The 22,300-nt window shown below is 49.4% G+C and overlaps 1 protein-coding gene across 2 annotated transcripts in view; it reads left to right on the top strand.

The window, feature by feature from the left end:
- The first annotated feature begins 10,865 nt into the window (after positions 1-10,865).
- Positions 10,866-22,300, top strand: part of LRRTM4 (leucine rich repeat transmembrane neuronal 4) — a 163,489-nt gene continuing 152,054 nt past the window's right edge. Inside the window, exons 1-2 of one of the 2 annotated variants that reach the window (XM_066337182.1) lie at positions 10,866-11,637; positions 13,569-15,115. In XM_066337182.1, coding sequence (XP_066193279.1) covers positions 11,634-11,637; positions 13,569-15,115 — 1,551 coding nt within the window. In that variant the 5' untranslated portion in view covers positions 10,866-11,633. Of the gene's footprint in view, positions 11,638-13,568; positions 15,165-22,300 lie in introns of both variants that reach the window. The other variant, XM_066337183.1, reaches the window with a different exon arrangement.

Genomic DNA, 22,300 nt, shown 5'->3' with positions numbered 1-22,300 from the left:
CTTTCTTTTCTTTTTTCTTCTTTTTCTTTCTTTTCTTTTCTTTTCTTTTCTTTTCTTTTCTTTCTTTTCTTTTCTTCTTTTCTTTCTTTCTTTTCTTTTCTTTCCTTTTCTCTTCTTTTCTCTTCTTTTCTCTTCTTTTCTCTTCTCTTTTTTTCCTTCTCTTCTCTTCTCTTCTCTTCTCTTCTCTTCTCTTCTCTTCTCTTCTCTTCTCTTCTCTTCTCTTCTCTTCTCTTCTCTTCTCTTCTCTTCTCTTCTCTTTCCTTTTCTTTCCTTTTCTTTTTTTCCCCTCTCTGCCTCTACCTTGCATCAGTATGCGCTGCCAACCCGGGGGCTTCTCCATCCTAAGCGGAGCTAATGAGGCCGACATAATTCCACTCCAGCTGCTCCAGGCATGGTAAATGAAGCTTTCATGTGTCCAGGCAGCTCCGAGCATCACCCCGGCAGCAGGAGCGGCCAGGGAGGTGAGGGGAAAAGGAGAGGCGAGCCTGGAATCCCGATGTCCCGAATTACCATTTCCTAGCCCGCTGTTATCTGCAGAATTCATCAGTGTGGGGTCACTTCTCCTCCTTCCCCACCCGCTGGGATTGGCCCTGGTTGACCTTTTAACACTGACACAAACCCGTGAAATCCCTCTCAGGTTTTTCACCGTGTTGGCTTCAGTCTCCTGGAGCTGCGTCCACATCGTGCACACGGCCTAATTAATCCTGCCTCTCAGCAAACCTAATTAATCCAGCCCCACTCCTGAGCTGGTGTGACCCTGTGAGGAGCAGGAGCTGGTCCATGGCTGATGAGAGGCTGATGTGACCCGGGTGTCTCTTGTTGGTGTTTTTACAGCCGTGCCCTAAGAAATCTCGTGCTCTGAGAGCTGCCAGGGAAATTCTGACTGTGCATGGAATCCCATCCCTGTTCTACCAACATGCAGAGGCCTCATGGAGCTCTGGGAAGGAAATAATTGGGGTTTTTTTGATCAGGTTTTGTCCGTGTGACGGTGCTGTAAGGAATTGTCTGTGGTTGTAAGAGCAGGAGGAGGGATAACTGCGCTGCTGGGGGAGGAAAACCCCAATTCCCACATCCCTGCCATTCCCACTGCTCCAGCAGCCAGTGCCACCCCAGCATCGTGTGGAAACAAGTTTGGGATGGCTTCAGTGGAACCAGAGGGTGAAGGAAAACAGAGTTTAATTTGCTGAGTGGGGGTCCAAGTGAAAGCAGAGTGCAGGACTGTCACCCTTAGGGACATGAAAGAACCACACTCAGTCAGGGTGAGAGGTGGGCAGAGAAAGAAGGGGCAGTTTATTAGGATTTGGGCTTAAAATAGGGCTTGGAATGTGATCAAGGGTTGGGAGATGAGAGGAACACCTTTCTGAGCCCAGTGCCCAAACCAGCAGTCCATCACACACTGGGGTGGAAACTATCTTCTTTATTTATGTTACCTGCCCGGGAAAGCTCCAGTAGAACTAGAAACCATCATCAGAAGGTTAAAGAATCAGGTTAAAGGACCTGCTGACAAGCACCTCATCTCTCTGAGCTCAGGGGGACCCTGGTTACAGGTTTGAGATCTCCAGGTTTGGAGAGGAAACAGAGCCTGAGCTGCTGCTTTGGTTCTCTGAGAGGCTCTGAGAGGGGCAGGACAGCATCAAAACCGGGGTTTGTGTTGGTGCAGCCCCAAGGGCCTGAACCTCAGCAGGTTTTTTATCAGGATCTTCTCAAATAAAAGCAGGTTTGAAATCCATGAATCCCTGTTCCATAGAGGTAAGGCATAAATAAACCAGGAATCCAAAAAGCTGTGGCTGCTCCTGGATCCCTGGAAGTGCCCAAGGCCAGGCTGGAGCACCCTGGGACAGTGGGAGGTGTCCCTGCCCATGGCAGAGGTGACACTGGGTGGGATTTCAGGTCCCTTCCCACCCAAACAACTCCAGAATTCCATGATTTTTCCTAACCTTGGCTAATTTTTTGCCTTTTTTTTTTGCAGATTTTTCCTAATCTGATGCTGGAACCCATATGCTCGTTTTCCTCAGATCTCTCTTACTCAGTTATCAGGGTGATGGAGCTGTCCAGTGAACTCCCTCAGGGATCCTTTATTGGCAGAGGGATGCAAAGAATCAACCTCAGAGTTCTGGGGGGTTGATCTGGGGCTGCATTTGAAAGCTCAGAAGAGATTCTTCATCATTATTGTCCAAAAATAAAAGAGCTGAAGCAAATCTTGCTGAAGTAGTTGTGGGACAATTAGGAGACAACACAGAGGAAAAAGTTGAATCCCTGGAAAAATTTGTATGGAGAGACCAAAGCAGGTCCTGAGGAGCTGTTTCAGTGTGTTGCTGAGAGGATAGAGATAAAGACAAGGTTCTCCCATTTGATTTTATGAAAAGCCATCAAATATATTGCAGTGTGACAGGCACATCCCACCTCTCACTTAAATAAATAAGATAACAAGAAATATTGTCCTTATTACAGGCCTGGAGCAGCTGTAATTACAACTTAAACAATGGGTCTAAAGCAGTCTTCCACAATAGAATAAATAGAAATGTTTGTAAATGTGAGAAAATTTTATTTACTGATTCTGTTTGACTGCCAAGAGCTTTTCCTGGATTTTTTTTCTGCCAGTGGGTGCTGGATTTAGTTCCACATGAGGAGAAGACCTGGGTTTAGACATTCTCACTACAATTCTGTGTTTGCTTTGATTAAATTGAGGATTTTTACTGATTAATCAGCGTTTTTTGGGGGCCAGAAAGGATAGGGGCGTCTCAAGTCAGCACCCAAACCCAGAGTTTGGGGAAAGGGAAATCCTGATCTCAGGAGGAGACAAGGTGAGAACTGACAGAGGAGAGGATTTGTCAGAAACACAGCAGAAATAGAACCCGAATTTCCAGGTCATCCCACGCTGTCTGCTGAGGGATTTTATTTGCACTGTGTTTCCCATCCATTATTCCCTGATTATTTTTTCCCTACATAATAGTTGTACATCAGCTTTTTTAGGGTCTTCATAATCACAACTGAATATCAATATCAATATTTATGGATCATTTCCAATAGGGATCCTTGCTTTTGTTTTTCTTTAACTCAAGGTCTTTCCTTGCTGAGAAATAATCTTGGATTATTCTTATTCCATGGGAGAATTTAATCCCAAATGATAAACTGGAGCACAAACCTGTTGGATGGGACATCCGAATCTACCTCTCCTTGGAGAGCCTGTACTTGTATAGAATGGAGGAGTTCTGCAGATAAATAAGAAAATATTTTCCTTTATCATGTCAAGAATTAAAAATAGGCGCTGTCTGATACATTTTTCAACAGTTCTGACAAGGTTTTTTTTTTGTTTTCATGTTAAAATTCTCTTTACACATTTTATGCCACACCATGGAAAGGGCCTCTCAGTCAAGACCACCCCTCACAACTTGCCTGGGTCTCATAAAGCAAAAACCAGGATTTTAAAAAATGACTGAAACTGAGTAATTGGCCTCTTGAGTATAAATACAGTCTGTTTCTAAAGGAATTTGCTTGTGTTAAAATAACCCTTTCTCCTCAGTTAAAACAATAGATGTTTTTGTGGCACTAGAGGAGTAATTGTCCAGAGTTGTTTGCGTCACAATAATTTATTAATCTGGAAAGATGAAGAACTGCCCAGAGGTCGTGGTTGACCTGGTAATGAGACCATCAAGCATCCTCATCAACTAATTAACCCACGGGACACATTTAATAGGGAACTTTTATCAGTCCCCTTCCAGGTCCTTCATTATCTGCACATTTGTGTGATGGGAGATTCCCCAAGGCAGAGCTGCACCTGAACTTCACCTGGGAAGTCTAGGATTGATTCCAACCCCTGAACCCCCCATGGGAATCGTCTGGGGCTTGATTCCCAACACCTGAACCTTCCATGGGAATGTCTGGGATTGATTCCCAACCCCTGAACCCCCCATAGGAATGTCTGGGGCTGATTCCCAACCCCTGAACCCTCCAGGGGAATGTCTGGAGCTGATTCCCAACATTCTGCACCTTCTGTGGGAATGTCTGGGGCTGATTCCCAACCCCTGAACCCTCCTGGAATGTCTGTGGTTGAAGCATCCAGTGCCCCATTCCTGGCAGGGGCAGGAGCCACGGGCAGTGTTGTCCTGCCTCCCGAATATTTCATAAAATGAAGTCTCCAAAGCCTCTTTTCTTGAGCTCCCTCACAATAAAAGGCTTTTATTTCAGTTTAAAAACCAATCCCAGGTTTTAGTGTGGGCCCATCAGCTCCTGCCCTGGCTCTGAGCAGCTCAGAGGGTCTGCCTTGGACATCTCTGCTCCTTCCCAGCAGTTTCTTGGATGAGATTCTCCTGATCCTTCTCTTCCTGAGGCTGAATCATCCCACCTCTCCTTGCTGGGTTTGATCTCATTCTCTAGCCACATTTCTAGTTTCAAGCAGAGAGGAAAAATTAAAATTAACGTGGTCTGTAGCTAAAACCTGAACAAGGATGGACTTGTTTTTGCTCCCCAGCCCTTCCTGGGAATGCAGAGCTCTTGGAAAAAGATCCATGAAATCCTCAGCACAGGAGAAGGATTGGGAATTGTGTATGCTGGCAGTGGGGGAGGTTTGGAATGTGTGGAAAAGGGAATGATCCAGGTTTCCCAGAGCCCTGCTGAAGTTATTGTGTGACCCCTCAGAGCCAGCGCCTCCTGTTAGCAAAGGTGATGATCACTGTGTTTACCTGAAAGGCATAATTAATCCGAAGTTAATCGAGTAATTCTGTATTTAATCTGTTATAACAGAGAATTCGATTGACTTCCTGAACCAATCAATTTTTCCTCTCTCTCTCTCAGATTGTTTTGGGTCTTTGCTGGCGGTTTTCAAGCGTTGTCCAAACCCAGTTTGGCTTCACCTTCTGCGGATCCAGCAGCTCCCTGCATTCCCTCCGGGAGAGGAGAGATGCACAATTCCTGAGGGATTTGTCAGCTCATCCCATGCCATCACCAGGATTAAAATAAACACGTTGGGAAAGTCCAACAAATACCTTTTTCACCCCCATTAAACGTGGCCGGTACCTAAACAATTGCAATTGATTTTGTCTGCTCTGGCAAACACGAATTATCCCGTAATCATCCCAGCTCCCTGCCTCGGGTTTCCAGGTGGGAAAACTCTGACATTGTCCAGCAAACAGGAGATGTTGGAGTTGAAGGAAAGGTGAGGTTCTCCCTGCTCAGCAGCAAGTGCAGCCACTTCAATTAATTGTCCCCCTTAGAGCTTACTTAGCATCCTGCAAAGCTCAAAATTGAATAAATTACTTTTATTTTTTGCTTTTGCTCATGGTTCCTGCTAAATCAGCAATGCCAGGCCCTCAGACTGTAGCATTGTTTGGTTTTCTCCAAAATGGGCACACGCAGCAGAATCCTGAAGGGGCAGGAATTTTCAGCTCCAATCCATTTCTGCACGAGCCAGGCTGGGTGGCTGAGTCCTGGAGATGGAATTCTACAGCCAATTATCCAATCTGGGAAAACAGGGATTTCCTCCATGGAGAGGGCAGGGAAGGGCATCACTGGGACTCCCTTTGCTGAACAAGGTGGTTTATTTTTTAAATGGCTTTATCCCCACTTTCCTGTTCTCTTATATTTTTTTATGGCTTGGATTTCCTTTGGTTAGTGACTTAACAGCTACTTTGGGTAATTTCCCTTTCTTTACTCTTTTCTCCTGCAATGTTTCTCTCTGCAGACCCTTTTTATATTTAATCCTGAAAGAGTCATATGAAATATAACAGCCTGGAACTGCATGGTCCAATCCATTTATCCTGCCAGAAACACAAGGCTCGTTTCCTGGAAGGAGGATGAACCCCCACTTGTCACGGAGAGGGATCAGGAATAGACCTGGAGCGAAAATCTCGACCCCAGGGTGTTTCACCTGAGTCCTTGAGCTGAAAGGAGCTGCTCTGAGCATCTCCCATCAACACACGCTCCATTGTTATTTTCAAGTGCAATCCTTCTCACACAAGAGGCTCCTTGGGTAACTCCGAGGAAGCAAAGCCTGATTTGGCGAGGAGCCGAGTGCCCTTGATGTCGAGGTTGTGAATGTGAAGGATGCTCAGCCTCTGGAAAGGGAGCTCTGGATGAGGCTTTAACCTGGCTGGGGAGAGCTGGGATAATGAGAAGTGTCAGGGCAGGATTTCCTGGTGCTGCTCTTGGTGTTTCCTCCACGTGTCTCCTGTGCAAACCTTCTCAGCCTTTCTCACGTGGTCAGTCCAGGGGCTTGCAGGAGATCTCTGCCCTCTTGGCCATCTGGGTCCTGAATTGAGGGAAACTGGAAGATTCCTGTGAGCAGCAGCATTAGGGGGAGGGTGACAAGGGAGGAAGTGTAGGAAAGATTTTGTGAGTTCCTGAACAAATGGAAACCACGGGAAATATTCATATGTATGGTATTCCAGGCCGTGCAGAGAAAACCATTCCATCACACAGGGTTCTTCACTCGATTTTTCACAGACTTTAACAGTCAAAGCCCAGAGAAGTTCATTGGTTCAATGTTCATTGATCCCAAGTTACGCAGATCTTAGTATTTGGGTTATTGGTTATTAGTATATTGGTTATTGGTTATTAGTATATTGGTACATTGGTTATTAGTATATTGGTTATTGGTACATTAGTTATTGGTTATTGGTATATTGGTACATTGGGTGTTGGACTGCCACCAACACCCTGACCAACAGGCTGTCAGGTTGTTTTCTGACTCTGTCAGTCTTTCTGTATGATTCCATTTATTCCAATTTTCTAATTCCATTTATTCTAATTGTTTCTGACTCGGGATCTCACACAGGTTTGCTTTCAAACTCGTGCACACCCACAGGGCACAAACACACCCAGGAATCCAGAGGGGTTGGCTGCACTCGGGTGTTAATGCACCAGCCCAAGGCAGTGGTCATGAATTGTTGACAATTAAACACTTAGCACATGAAGAGCTGGAGATAAGAACTTGGATGTGAGCGCTTCCATCAATAATTCACAGGACATTAGAGCCTCAATGTCAGAAGTTGTACCAAGCACTGCCCTGACAGGGTATTAATGAAGCTGCTCCAGCCATTACACGCAAATTGCTAATTTATTCATCATTTACCAGTGGTGGGGAGAGGGGGGAAAGGAAAACCCAGGGTGTGAGTTCTGCAGCCCTTGGAACAAAGCTGCACAGGGGCTGCGCTGGCAGCAGCTGATTCCTGAGCTGTGGATCTGTTTCATCCTTGGAGAACGAGGCCAAATTAAAAGGGAGCAAGTGAACACAGCCCAGATAAATTGACTCCAAGCAGGCTTTATCACCAAATCATCCACTGGAGCTGAATGCTAACGGAGTGAGGCACTCCTGCAGTCAGGAGGATGAGGAAAAAACACATTCTCACTGCCCTAAAAACCCACCCCGAGCTGGTGGTGTGTTATTGGGATTTGGGGCATTACCAAATCACCAGATTTGGGGTGTTACTAGTGCCTGGTTCACATGTCTCATACCTGTGAGAGGGAAGATGTGGGCTGGTGTCTTTACAAACAATTCGATGGGTGTTAACATTTTTGAAATGGGTCTTAATGTCTCTACTGACCTTGAGCTGCAGGTTCCTCACCAGGCCCAGTTTGGCTCCTGAGAGAGACAGACATCTGCACAAGGCTGAGTTTCTGAACTTTGGGGTAAAACAAGAGGTTCAGGGGGAAAATGTGGAAGGTGTTTCAGGGAGGCTGTACCTTCCCAATAGCTCACGGAGAGGGAGAGGGGTGACCTGAGAGGGTCCCAAAACATTTCTTCCCTGATCATCCCCTGCCCAAACCAGCCCTTCCCAAACCTCCCTGCTTTTTGTCCCTGGTAGGCAGAGTCGAAAACCAATTTTCAAGGCAGGTTTTGCCTTGAAAATCATTGAATCGTTGAAAAAATATTCTCATTTAGGGAGAGAAAAGAGTCAGATGACTTGAGAGGAGGCAGGAAGAGGAACTTGGCTGAGGAGCAGCAGCTCAGGAGCTTCCAGCGGCTGCTCCACCAAAGTCAGCCCTCTTGGAGGGGCAGATGTGGTCCTGTTGGAAGCAGAGATGATCCTGTGGAGAAAAGGGTCCAGAGATGGGTCTGGTCTTCCTTTGGGAGTCCCATGGGAACACTGGATGTCTGGCGACACTTGTGACGCCTTTTTATCTGGAGTGAAGATGGTTTTTGCTGTTCCTCCCTGGGTGGAGCATCTCACAATGGGATGATGTAATGTGTGATGTCATTGGTGAGCCTTGATGGCCCATTAACAGGAGATAAGGAACAATGGGATGATGTAATGTGTGATGTCATTGGTGAGCTTTAATGGCCCATTAACAGGAGATATCCCCATGGGGGTGGTGGGAGAATGAACAGAGATAAGCAACACTGCCCCATCTGATAAGGAACCCTGACCCACCCGGTTTTTAACAGCTGGCTTCTCATCAGAGAAGGCAGTTAACCTCTCCCTGACAGATAAAGAAAAAATCTCCCCAACTGGGTTTTGGCCACCTCTTTCTTTGAGTATCCAACACTTGGTCTCCTTGGTAAATTATGCAAAAAAAATCTTTAAAGTGAAAAAGGGACAAACCTCACGCCCAACACGGGGCTCAGCCCGTGAGAAGGAGAGCTCCTGGCTGTGCTGCCTCAGCTGGTGAAGCACCCAAGGATCTGTGAAAAACCATCCCTGGAAATGGGTGCATTTCCTGTGGACGTTGCTCTGCTCACTCCCAGGTCTGGCAGAGTTTCAAATGGACCCATCCTGGAGAATTATCAACCCAAGATGGAATAAATAACTGCACACTTCAGCTTTTGCACTTATTGGGGATAATAAATATGAATTCCTGCTCCAGCGCTTCCTGGCTGTGATGCAGATGGGGTTAACTGGGATATGGGAAAGGTATTTTCAACATCACTTATGATAATTAAGTTCTGAATCTTGTTTGAGGGAGTTGTGTGTGCTGCTGTCCAATCCAGAATAAAAATAGTGATTAATGATGATATTTTTCATATGCAAATGAATATCTGATCTATAGGTAGCGACAAATTGTCATAACAGAACAAACCAAGCAAGGGTTTTTATTCAGAAGTGAATATTTATGCAGTGTGGGTGCAGATGCAGTCTGGATGCAGATATAGGGGAGGACAGGTTGGTTTCTATGGATTTTTTTTGTGGATTATTATTTATTTTTCGGAATGCAGTTGAACTCTTGGCCCATCCTGTGTCCCAGTCCTTTTCCTGCTCCTTCACAGGGCTGGATCCTGGGGCTGGCCAGGGGTGACTCCATCTGAGATGGATTTCAGGGGCAAACAGTGAGCCAGGAATGAGGAATTAGGATGGAAGGGCTGGAATCTGACCTTGAGATCTGTGCAATTTTCATTTTTGGTACACAGTGGGGTCATCAGTGACTCCCTCAGGCACCCCCAGAGATCCAGGCTGTGGAATGCTGAGCAGGGAGTTCCTGGGCCACAGTCGGAAATATTTTAAATATTTAAAAATTAAGCAACGCATGATGGTTGGCTCATGACTGACTTTATAAAGCACTGCCACCATTTAGGCAGCTGGAGTGGCATTTGGGCAGTGAGCTGCTCCCCAAATAACTGATGGGGTGTTTAGCACAGGGAGAGATGGAAATGCCACAAATATCCAAGTTTTGGGAGCTGTTAAAGCTGCTCAGAACAGCCCAGTGCTGCCCTCTGAGCAACCCCAATGTGGCACAAATGATCCCCTGGGACCCTGGACCTGCCCTCAGCACCCAGTTCATTGCAGCTCCTGGGTACAGAGGCTGCCAAGAGCAGCTCAGGGAGCTCCTGCTGCCTGTCCCACATCCCTCTGACACCATCCTGCTGAACTGAGAATTAATCCAGCCCCGGTGAATTGGGAATTACCCCAGCCCTGGTGAACTGGGAATTAATCCAGCCCTGGTGAATGGCGAATTGACCCAACCCTGGTGAACTGGGAATTAATCCAGCCCTAGTGAACTGGGAATTACCCCAGCCCTGGTGAACTGGGAGTTAATCCAGCCCTAGTGAACTGGGAATTACCCCAACCCTGTTGAACTGGGAATTAATCCAGCTCTGCTGAACTGGGAATTGGCCCAGCCCTGGTGAACTGGGAATTGACCCAGCCCTGGTGAACTGGGAATTAACCCATCCCTGGCCAGTCACAGGTGGAGGTGAGACCCTGGGAGGTGTCACATCCCGGGTCCCATTCCGGGTCCCACTCTGCAGGATCCCAGCTCCAGTTCTGCCAGAGCCACGGAGGAGGAAAAAAGGTGTCACTGATTCTGCAGCTTCAGTTCTGCCTTGTTTATCAAAGTCAGTGTTTTTTCTGACTAAAAGGCACTTAGGTTTAAAAAGAAAAAAAAAATTTACAGGGTACGAGGCAGGGAATTAACCCTGTCCCAGTCGCAGCAGGACACGGAGTGTTTACATTCGGAGTTGCTGCCTGCGTCGAAAACAAATGCCTTTTGTGGGGGTGATCAGTGTGATCACAGCCCCTGCCCCTCGACCCTGTAGCAAGGCTCTCATTTTTAACCTGCAGACATTCCTCCTCCTGACCCTGGTCCCCCCAGGAATACAGGGGAGAAAAAAAAAAAAAAAAAAAAAAAAAAAAAAAAAAGCAGAACAGTTTAGAATTTTCCCAAGCCAAACACACAGGTCAGGTGGATTAGAGCAAGCTCAGGTCGGCAAATCCCAAGGGGAGCAGGTGTTTTGTTTGGCGTCTCCGTCCAGAAAATCCCACACCACAAACATCCCACGATCCGGGGCGGACGGAGGGGTCCGGTCTGGCAGGGGAGGACGGTGGCAATGCTGCGTCTTTAATTTTCTTTTCCGAGGGGGGAAAGCGAAGTCTGCAGAGCCATGACAGCCTCACTTGTTCAGCCCTCAATGCGCCTTGGGTTTTCTCCAGTGGAGGGCACTCGGCGCTCCACAAACTCCATCCTCGGCACCGACCAGCTCCGGAGCATCATCGCTCTCTGGAAAGCCTCGGAATTAGACCAGAGCTGCCTCTCAGCACAGCTACAAAACACTTTAAAACCCGAGCAGCTAAATGGATAAACCGAGCCTTGGGGGCTGCTAAAGCGGGCTCTGGCACAGCACGGGAGGGTCGTGTCGGCTCCGGGAGGCCGAGGAGGAGGAGGATGGATCGCCGTGCCCGGCAATGGCAAAAAGCAGCAGAATGAGGGATGCGAAACGCCGGCAGAGCTTCGGTCCTTCCTCCCAGAGAAGTTGGTTCTCCTCCATCACCCGCTCCGGCTTTTCTCGCCGATTGCCACTTCAAGCCGCCGGTTCTCTGATGACTTCCACAATGGCTTTCAGAGCTTAGAGTCCCTCCCTACCCCCCCCTCACTCTCCCCCCATCCTTCGTCCTGTCTTCCCCACCCCCAACCCCTTCCCTATCCTTTCCCTTCCTCATCCCCCAAAATTCTCGCCGGTCCTCTCCGGGGAACTTTGTGGGGTTCCTGGCGGGCACGGCTGGATGGCGGCGGGGCGAGCGGCAGCCCGGCTGTGACATGAAGATGCTGATGGTTTTAAAGCGGAGGAACCGGTTTTGAAAAAAAGAGAGAGAGAGGAGAGAGGGGAAAGCCAAAAAAAAAATTAAAAAAAAAATTAAGGTGGGGAAGAGAGAGGAGAAAACAGCTGGAGAAAGGCGAAGGAGGACGTTATTGATGACAAAAGGATGGGTGAGTGAACTTTTGTGGTTTGTTTGCTGGCGGGGCTGCAGCTGTGGGGTGGGTTTTGCAGCTGGATTATTCGCCGGTGGCAGGGGGGGGGCCGGAGGCAGCAGCAGCAGCAGCAGCAGCGCGTTCCGCTGCCAGGTGACTCACGGCACTTGCCATTGTATTTTTAGCCCTTGTCCCTTTCTCCTGGCTCTCAAACACACACCTTTCCTCCCGCAGATGAGCCCAGGGGTGAATTCCTGCCCCTGGCCGGAGCAAAGGACATCCCGCACCCCAAATCCCTGCCGGTGTCACCCCCCGGTCCCCCGGGCTGGCGTTAACACTTTGCAGGAGGTGGGAAGCGAAGAGGAGACAGGGGAGGGGAGTTGTTTCTTGCATAGGTGGTTTTGAAGAGGCCCTCGGTACCTCTGCTACATTTCCAGCAGTCATTTGCCAGTCGGGGATTTTTTGGTGGGTTTTTTATATTTTTTTTTTCCGAGTGTGACAGGTTTATTCCCCTCCTTCCTTCTCCCCCTCTCCATCCCCAGCCCCCGAGTCTGTAACAGGCAGAACATATTTCTAGCTGGCTGCTGCTGGCAAAGAGAGCGGAGCAGAAAAAATGAGGATTTAAATTAGAAATCAACCCATTAAAGTGCAAGGCAGGGGCATTCCAGATCAGGAATTATTTTTGCAGATTGCCCCTTGGTGTAAAATTGGATTAAAGACCCGCAGCACTGGGTTGGTTTTGTGTGTGTGTGTGTGGCAAATAATAATGTGATTATTTATCAAGGAGATATGAGCCCTTGAAATATTTCCTGTTGGAAGAATGCGTTTTCATTCTCAGCAAGGCTGCAACTCTGGACAGAGGGAGCAGCCCCAAAATTATTTTAGGCGTGCAGATGGGTGCTGGGGGCTCTGACACCCCCTCCACGCCCTCTCAGGATTATTCAGGATTCTATATATTCGATTATTACATATGTCCTCACATCCAGCGCTGCTGCTGCATGACAAGCATGACATCTTAAAGGCAAACCCTTAAAATCAATCAGGAGAGGGGAATTGAAGGAGAAATATCCCCCTTTAAACTTTCTGGGTTTGCTGCTGACTGGAAGTGTTGGGGTGGCTATTTTCATCATCTGCTGGATTAATTCAAAATAAGAGCTATTCTAGTATTCACAGCCATATGTGGAGAAGTTTAAATGAATATGGGTTAAGGCAGTGGTTTATTTAAAAGGAAAATGTCTCCTACCTTTACCTGACACTGGGGTCCCACGCCAGCATCCCTGGCACACCTCTCTCTATGGATGGGCTCCCTGCATCTAGTTCTGTATTTTAGCTACATAAAACCCACGAGTTTTACTTAAACCCGCTCTTAAACCTGAATCACTCAGCGCAAAAAGTAAAACCTTTACTGAATGCCTCATTTTACAATAAATGCAAGTTACAGAGATGGCTCAAACTTCAGAAGTAGATTTGACTCTTTCTGGGGTAATTTGGGGCGGGGGGGGATTGGACTTGCAGTAGCTCTCCTTGAGGAACACGTTGAGCAGCACGTATGAGCAGAAGCTCTGGCTCATTTCCTCTCCAGCACTACGGAGCATCCAGCACAGTGACTTGACAAATATGTTTATTGTTCAAACCCCGGCACGGAGCTCTAAGAACACCCCAGCTCCTGGGAGAGCCGGGGCACGGGAGGGAAAACAGGCTCCTGGTGCCACTGGGGCCCCACCACGGCAGTCTGGTGGCCGTGGGGGACAGGAGAGATGGCCAGGCAGGCGCTCCAAGGACAGCAATTTGCACCACAAAGAGCAGAGGCAGGAGGCGAACAGGTTGTCTCCCAAATCCCCCGCGGTCAGCTCAGCTGGAGCCATCCCCGAGCCCCCAGTGACGCGGTAATCTGGTCATTTATCCTCCAGCCTTTCCAACGGCCCTTTTTTTCCTCTCGGATGTTGCAGGTTTCCATGTAATCAAGCGGCGGGGAGGCTCCAGGGTGCTGCTGGGGCTTCTTCCCCTGGCGCTGCTGGCGGGGCTGGCGGGAGCGCAGCGAGCCTGCCCCAAGAACTGCCGCTGCGACGGCAAGATCGTGTACTGCGAGTCGCACGCCTTCCGAGACATCCCCCACAACATCTCCGGAGGCTCCCAGGGCTTGTCCCTGCGCTACAACAGCATCCAGAAGCTGAAATCCCACCAGTTCGCGGGCCTCAACCAGCTCATATGGCTTTACCTCGACCACAACTACATCAGCTCCGTGGACGAGGACGCCTTCCAGGGCATCCGCCGGCTGAAGGAGCTGATCCTGAGCTCCAACAAAATCACCCACCTGCACAACAAGACCTTCCACCCCGTGCCCAACCTGCGCAACCTGGACCTGTCCTACAACAAGCTGCAGGTGCTGCAGGCGGAGCAGTTCAAGGGCCTCCGCAAGCTCCTGATCCTGCACCTGAGGTCCAACTCGCTGAAGACGGTGCCCATCCGCGTCTTCCAGGACTGCCGCAACCTCGACTTCCTGGACCTGGGCTACAACCGCCTGCGGAGCTTGTCCCGCAACGCCTTCGCCGGCCTCTTGAAGCTGACAGAGCTCCACTTGGAGCACAACCAGTTTTCTAAGATCAATTTTGCCCACTTCCCGCGGCTCTTCAACCTCCGCTCCATCTACCTGCAGTGGAATAGGATCCGCTCCATCAGCCAGGGCTTGACGTGGACCTGGAGTTCCTTGCACAACTTGGATTTATCGGGCAACGACATCGCGGGGGTAGAGCCCGGCACCTTCCAGTGCCTGCCCAACCTGCAAAAGCTGAACCTGGATTCCAACAAACTCACCAACATCTCCCAGGAGACCATCAACACATGGATCTCGCTCATCTCCATCACTCTGTCCGGGAATATGTGGGAATGTACTCGAAGCATTTGCCCCCTGTTTAATTGGCTTAAGAATTTCAAGGGGAATAAGGAGAGCACCATGATCTGTGCAGGCCCCAAACACATCCAGGGCGAGAAGGTGAGCGACGCCGTGGAAACCTACAACATCTGCGCTGAAATCCAGGTGGTGGTCACTGAAAGGTCCTACCAGGCTCCCAAAACCCCCCAGAGACCCGTGTTCATCCCCAAACCCACCGTTTCCAAACTGGAGAGCCACCAGCCGACATCCGCCGCGCCAAGCCCTTCGGCAGACATCCCGACGCCCGCGCTGGAGCCGGAGTACGAGCACGTGTCCTTCCACAAGATCATCGCGGGGAGCGTGGCCCTCTTCCTCTCGGTGGCCATGATCCTGCTGGTCATCTACGTGTCCTGGAAGCGTTATCCCGCCAGCATGAAGCAGCTCCAGCAGCACACGCTCATGAAGAGGCGCAGGAAAAAGGCCCGGGAGTCGGAGAGGCAAATGAACTCCCCTTTGCAGGAATATTACGTGGACTACAAGCCAACAAACTCTGAGACCATGGATGTATCCGTTAACGGATCTGGGCCCTGCACCTACACCATCTCTGGCTCCAGGGAATGCGAGGTATGAACCATGATCCTCCTAAAACCATTTCAGCTGCTGGGAAGGAGAGGTAAATGTTCGAAGCTCTTGAGGTATCTCTAAATGTTAGAAAGATTAATGAGATTTTGTTCCTTTTTTATTTTTTTTTTCCTGCTTTGGGGTTTGCTCTGTAGAAGGTTCTCTCGCGTTAAATGACAACAGGCAGGGAAGGGATGGCGATTATTTTGAATAATTAAGACTTATTAAAAAAGCGATTAAGTTGGAGTCAACAACTGTGATAAAGGCATCTGGAGTGTTATTCTCCTCCTGTTTGCACCCATTTGATGAGCTGTGGCTACAAGAGAGTCCTATTTTTAACGGATTGGTAGATACAGAGGAGCTTAAGAGCCTTTTCTGGTTTAAAACTAAATATGGAAACCTCTTTTCTCCAGACCCCACATCAAATCTTGAGGGGTTCACGGCCTATTTAACGATAATGCCAAAGATTTCCTGCATTTTCGATCTGGTTCAGGAGCAAACCAGGGGACAACAGGACTGCAGCAGGATCTTGGAGCTGTTTTCCTGGAGCAGCAGAAACACAGAGGCTCCTCTGGACGTGAGCCTTTGTCAAACAGCACATTTGCAATTATCTGGGTTGGGAGAAGGGGATTCTTGGAGGGTTTAATTTCATTTCGGTGATCAGTGGAGGCTTAGACAGCCCCGCTGGAGTTGATTTCCACAACCTTCAGGCCGTGTTGGGATTTGACTCAGCAAGATGGGAAAACACAATCAGGAAAAGCTCTCAGCGCTTCTCTTCTGCTTTGCAAGGAAATTCCAAATGGTTTTGTTGCTCTCCTGCCCATGACTCCACTGCTGTGGGTGCAGGGGACAGGTTTGCTTGGAATGCTGCTGTTTATTTAGAGCTGGCAAAGGAGGATTTGCACAGTTCCATTGCAGTCCTGGTCACTTAATCCTGCCTGTGATGTGGCACCAGGTGGACTTTGCTTCCTTGGCTGTGGATGTTCTACCCTGGGAGTGTTTGATGTGCCTGTTGGAGTTTATTCCCAGCCCTTTGTGCAGGTTGGGATTGGCTGTGGGGATTCTGAGCCCTGGAATTGGGCGCTCAGGTGCTGTGGGAGGTGTGGTGAAGATGAGCAGAGTGGGATCTGCTGTTCTGGGGTCTGGATTGTTCAAACCCAATGTTTTCGCTCTCTGTCAATGGGGCACCTTTGAGAGGTTTCATTTTTGGTACCTGAAATCCCCAGATGGTTCTGGATGGTTTTGGACTGTGGAGTTAAAGGGGAGGAAGAAAAACGCAGTGGCTTGGGGTTGCTTTCTCTGGAGCAGTGTTGTCTTCAGAACAGAAAACCACCTGGCACGTCCCTGTCACTGCTCCAGGAAAATGCAGAATGAAGCTGCGTGGTTTGGTTTATTCCCTTGCTACCAGCACAGGTAGAAAATGAGTGATATTCAAGTTATTTTGAATTTCCCCTGGCTGTCACAGAGAGCATTAATCTGCCCTGGAAGGCTCTGTCCCCTTCACACTCAGGTTTGACACCACTGAAGTTTCATTAGCTTGGCTGAAATGTTGTTTAATTTACTCCATGGTGATAAACAGACAGAAAACTGAGCATCCAGGTAATGACACCATCACCCCTGATGCATTTTGGATGATGGGAGATAGAGACGATGTCTGGGAGACTGGGATTGGGGTAATTCGGATTACAGCAGGTCATTACAAGGCTCGGGAGCCCTCCCAGGTGCAGACACACGAGGTCAGCCCTGCAGAATCCCCCCGGGTGTTACACACAGCATCAAACACCAGGGGACCCCAGCTCACCTGGGTTCCAGGTGCTGTGGCAGCACCGGGATGGTTTTATTTGGGTTAAATTAAACTGATGGCAACTCTGCAGGGCTGAGAGGGGGTTTGTGGTGCCCCTGGGTGTAAATCAGACCGTGCAGGGTGCCTCAGAGCTGTTTCTGACAGGTCACTCTGTGTCTGTGTCCTGATTGAACATCCAGCGGCTCTTTGCACGCAGTTAGAGACTAATAAATAATAGAGAATAATAAAGACTTCAGGAGATGGAAAGCAGATCATTGAAGGCACATGTAACAACCCAAAGCCCCCACTGAAATCCTGTCTTCAGCTTGGATTTGACATTCTGCGTCTCCATAGCTACAAGGTTCCACTTGTAAAAGGAGAGATATTCACTGTACAGCACTTAAAAATGGTAAGAAAAACCCTTGTAGAGTCTTCAGCAGTGGAAAGGGTTTGTGTTTGGTAAAAAAAAAAAAAAAAAATAGGAAATGGAACCTCTCTTTATTTCCAAATTTACCGGTACTTGTGGAAAACTATTATTTTGTGCAGGTGTGATGCAGCTCAGGCCCATCATCCCCCAGGGCTGCCTGCCTCATTCCCTGCACTCAGCCTGAGGTTTCTCCCAAAAAAAGAAGCCCTCAGAGGGGAGAGGAGTGGCTGTGTGAGGGCAGGCAGGCTCCAGGACTCATTGCTTAGCAGCTGATTGATTTTTTTTACTTCCTGCAGCAATATTGTGCAAAGCTTTGTCTGCTTCCATGTGTTCACCCCCCGTGCCCGGCGGCAGCTGAGGGTCCAAAAATGGTGTGGTTTTTTTGGGAAAGGGTGATGGATCCATTCCCTTTGAGCTGGGAAAGGAAAGAGATGCCTGGTCAGACCCTGCTCTGGGTGATGGAATGGTTTTTGAGGTCAGGTGAACGCAGCTGGTACCTTCATTTTGGGATCATTTTGGGTGTGGAAGCATCCAGCTCATCTCATCTCAATCATAAACCACTCATTTTCCACGGCAGAACCAGCCTGGGAACAATGTGCTGAGGCATTTCCACAGGTTCTTTCCTCCACAGCATCCCAGGGGATGGTGCTATTTTACAATTCCATCAGGTTTTGAGCATTCAGCAGAGGCCCACAGGTGAGGGATGCCTTGGAGCAGCTGTGCTTTGTGGGGCTGCTCTTCCCAATCCCTGCTTCAGGAATTATTCCTTGTGCTGGGGAGAGAGAGCCAAAGGCAGGCTGGCTGCAAACGGGAGCGACTTTGGCAGCAGTGGGATTATAATCACTGACACCTGGCCTGTGCTGGTCTGTTTAGTCTCTTGGCAAGGCTGGCTAAAATAACTGGATGCTCCTGATTTTGGCTCTGGCCATCCAGTTAGCAGAGAGCTGCTCCCTCCCTCAGCCTGGGATTTGCTCCGTGCATTTCCCTCCCTCTCACTTTCCCATTTATTCGTGCATTTTGCTGGAGATGTGGAAGCCGTAAAAAGGGATTTTCGTGAAGCCCTTTTGGTGTTCTGTATTTCAGGCGTGTCACACTCACGGAATATCTGGGAATGCCTGGCTGGGAAGGTGCTGTGGGCAGGAGGAAAATGTTTCTGTCTCCTGGAAGGTCATTGCTGTCCAATTTCCCAAGCTGGCAGGGACAAAACAAACAACGGGCAGACAGGGGAACAGCTTTTTTGTGTGAACTGAGCACCGCGAGGTGGCTTTTTTACACCTCTCCTTCTCCGTGTCTGGCCACAGCCCTTAGATAAACAGCTACCTGTTCACACTCGGGGACAGCACTGCTGCCTTTGCCTCAGGAGCAAAGACAGGGCTGGCTGTCACTCGTGTTCACACATCTTAAATCAGACACACAGAATCACCTCCAGCTGGAATTCTGCTCCTTCCCCTCTTCCCGTTGGGAAAAAGGACATTGGTGAAGGAGTCAAACACGTGCAGTTTGGTGGGCTGCTGCAGACTTTTTCCTGAGCCTCATTTAAAGGGAAATGTTGGCATGCTGGTTTTGTTATTTGTTTATTGGACATCGTGGTGCTGCTTGGAGCAAGAAGCAAAGAGGATAAACCAGAATAGTTTCCATCTCCAGAGAGGGTTTGGGGTGAGGCTCCAGTTCTGTAACTCAGCATTAAAAGGGGTGCCCCCAGCTCAGCTCACGGGATGTTGTGACCTCATGGGAGAAATCACTCAAGGACTGCCTGAATTTTACATTTTTTAGTTTAAGAGCAGTGGTTGCGTTTCCTTTGGCCATCAGCCCGAGGGGTTTGTGAGGAATTCTGACCCCCTGGCTGAGTGTGGGTTCATCAGGGCTTGGGGGAACGGGAAGGGGGTGATCCCACGGGTGGGACACTGCAAAGAGCAGGACCTGGGAGGTGAGGAGTGAGGAGATGGGAAACTCTTCATTAACCCTTTGTGCTCACTGCAGGGCCAAAGCACTGGGGGTTTCTTTCTTGCCTCTTCTGGGACACAGGAGGATGAGCACTGTTAACTGAATTCTGCTCCCTTCCATGCTCTGGCTCCTTCTCCCCTCTCTTCTTCCAGCCTTTTGTGACCGTGGAACCCAGAATTTGTGTTGGGCTGTAAAATGAGGATGAATCAGCCCAGGGAAAGTGTCCTGAGCCCTGGGTTTGGACGGGGAGAATCAGGGAAGGTGACAGTGCTGCTCCTCAGAGCCCTGCCCAGGGGAGGAACAGCTCATAAGGGGCTCAGAGAAGGCACATTTCAGAAATCACCGTGTCATAAAATGGTTTGGATGGGAGGATCCTTGAGGATGACTCAGTGCCACCCCCTGCCATGGGCAGGGATACTTTCCCCAGCCCTGGGATGCTCCAAGCCCCGTCCAGCCAGGCCTTGGACATTCCAGGGATGGAGAATTTTCACCACTCTGAGCCTCTCTTTGCCCTTGGCATTGCAAATCTAACCCCAGCCTAAGGGGAGCTGTGCTGGAGAGGCACCAGGGATGCAGCAAGAAATGCTCGGGGGGCAAAATTTCCCTGGGCTCAGCACTTGCCAAGTGTGAGAGCTCCCAAAGATGTTCCCAAAATTGACTGGCCGTGTTTCCGGCGGAGCTGAGCCAGCTGCCGCCTCCTGCAGCAATTGAGGGCTGCAAATTTGGAAAGGAAATGCAGGAGGATGTGGAACACTTCTGAAACTCTTACTTGGTGCTTCCTCTGGTGCCTGGCTGAGAGAGGAGCTCATCAGGGATTTGGGGTTGGGGTACAGCTGCTGCTGAGACCTTGGGAGTGGATTTCTCCGGGATAATGCAGAGCTCAGAGGCGAGGGAAGGAGGTGAACCCACCTCTCCCAAATTCTCCTGAGCTGGGGAACTTCCCTGAGCACGTTCCAGGTGCTCCATGAGGGCTGCTCCTGAGTCTGACAGCTCATTACCAGAGCTCTGTAATTGCTCTGTGGATTCCCAGCCTCAGGCACAATGTCCGGCTGGGATCATCCTCCCTCTGCTCCCTCTTCACCTGTTTTTTCACCTGCTTCCCCAAATGCTGCCACTTTCCAGAACCCTCGTGGTGTGAGTTGTGCTCAAATGGAGAGGCTGCTGCACTGAAGAGAGGAGAACACTCTCTACACTCTCCACAACCCCCTGACAGGTGGCTGTGCTCAGGTGGGGCTGGTCCCTTTCTCCAGGCAGCACTGACAGAATGAGAGGACACAGCCTCAAGCTGCACCAAGGGGAATTTGGGTTGGATATTAGGAAGAAGTTTTTCACAGAAAGAGTGATAAAGTACTGGAATAGTCTGCCCAGGGAGGTGGTGGAGTCACCATCCCTGGATGTGTTTAAGGACAGACTGGATGTGGCACTGGGGCCAGGGTTTAGTTGAGGTGTTGGGGTTGGGTTGGACCAAATGATCCTGGAGGTCTCTTCCAACCCAGTCACTCTGTGATTCTGTGACACTGGTTTTGGATGCTCCAGCTGAGCCCAGGTTTGGAGCAGTTCAGCCCAAGGTTTGGGCTCCAGGACACCAGGCCAAGGCAGGAGCTGTTTGGCACTGAGTGCAAGCTCCAAGGTGTCCATGGGAGAGGTCAGGCTCACTCTCCATGCCTTGCACTCTCATCCACCCAAACTCCATTTTTTTCCAGCCTTTTCCAACGCACCGAGGGTGTCTTTGATGAAGAGACTTGAGTTGTGTGGTTTTGCTCATTTTCAGTCAGTCCTCGTTAAAAATCAGCTCCTCCTTCTGCGTGATGGCCTCTGGAAGCCCTGCTGGTTCCTCACTGCTCTCATCCCTCACTGCCACAGCCACTTGGATTATCTTTGGGCTGTGATGGATGCTTTAAAAGGAACCAACAAGGCCATCAAATCCCTGCCCCGGTTCAACCAGCATTTGTTAAATGTTCTAAATCATCCCGGGCCTGAAATGTGCTGCTTCTTAAATTTAGAACGATGTGATTGCCTAAAGCCTCTCCATGTGTTAATTAAATCATCATAATTGTGGTTTCTGGAGACTGACAGGTTATAAATAGTTTTCCTTCTCCCCCTCCTGCAATAATTGGTGGGAATGACGGGCAAACCAGCCATTGTTTAACCGTGCCTCTGACACTGCTCTTCCCATTCCAACCCCAATTCTGTGGCTTGATTGTCCTGAAATAATCAGCAGTGTCATCCTCAAAGGCTGCTTAATTGCCAGGCACTTCTCACATTATGGGACGAGGAGAGGAGTGCTGCTGGTCATTATCCCGTTAATTCAGTGGGGTGGGAGGTCAGGAGCTCCCGAGGTCAGGGCAGAGGTTCCATGTGCCGGCTCTGACAGGACACTGAATAAACACTGACATATTTTAGTCGTAATTTTACCTCCGTCTGATCTGTCTCCTCTGAGGTTTGGTGGAAACAGAAGCCTCAGTGTGCTGAATGTCGTTTTCCTTTGTGGCTGCTGTGGAATCATGGAATTTTTGGGGTTGGAAGGGACCTTAAATCTCATCCAGTCCCATGGGTAGGGTCACCTCCTACTGTCCCAGGGTGCTCCAGCCTGGCCTTGGGCTCTTTCAGGGATCCAGGGGAAGCCACATCTCCTCTGGGAATTCCAACCCATTCCCCCTCCACCCTCCCAGGGAGGAATTCCTTCCCAATACCCCATCCCACCCTCCAGTTCAAAGCCAGTAAAGGCAGTTTGAATCACCTGGGCAGGTCCAGCTTTGCTGTGCAGTCACTGTCAAAAGGCAGCACAACCTGGAGGGATCACACCTGGCCAGGAGACAAATCCCAGTCATGGTTCAGAGCATGGAAAAGAACATGATGCAAACGCTGAAGCTCACCAAGACTTTGTGCCCATCTCTGTGCTCCCCTTCTGATCTTCCCCAGCCTCAGAGCAGCTCTGTTGGGAGTGTGCGGAAGGATGGGAATGGGGACACGCCCCAGCTGGCATTATAAACGATCCCACTGGGCAATTAGGCTCTGGTCCCCTTTAATGTGG

The sequence above is a fragment of the Sylvia atricapilla genome, chromosome 28 (genome assembly GCF_009819655.1).
Source record: "Sylvia atricapilla isolate bSylAtr1 chromosome 28, bSylAtr1.pri, whole genome shotgun sequence".
Classification (NCBI taxonomy): domain Eukaryota; kingdom Metazoa; phylum Chordata; class Aves; order Passeriformes; family Sylviidae; genus Sylvia; species Sylvia atricapilla.
Note: the sequence above shows the minus strand (reverse complement) of the source record. Positions and strands in the feature narration are given on the sequence as shown.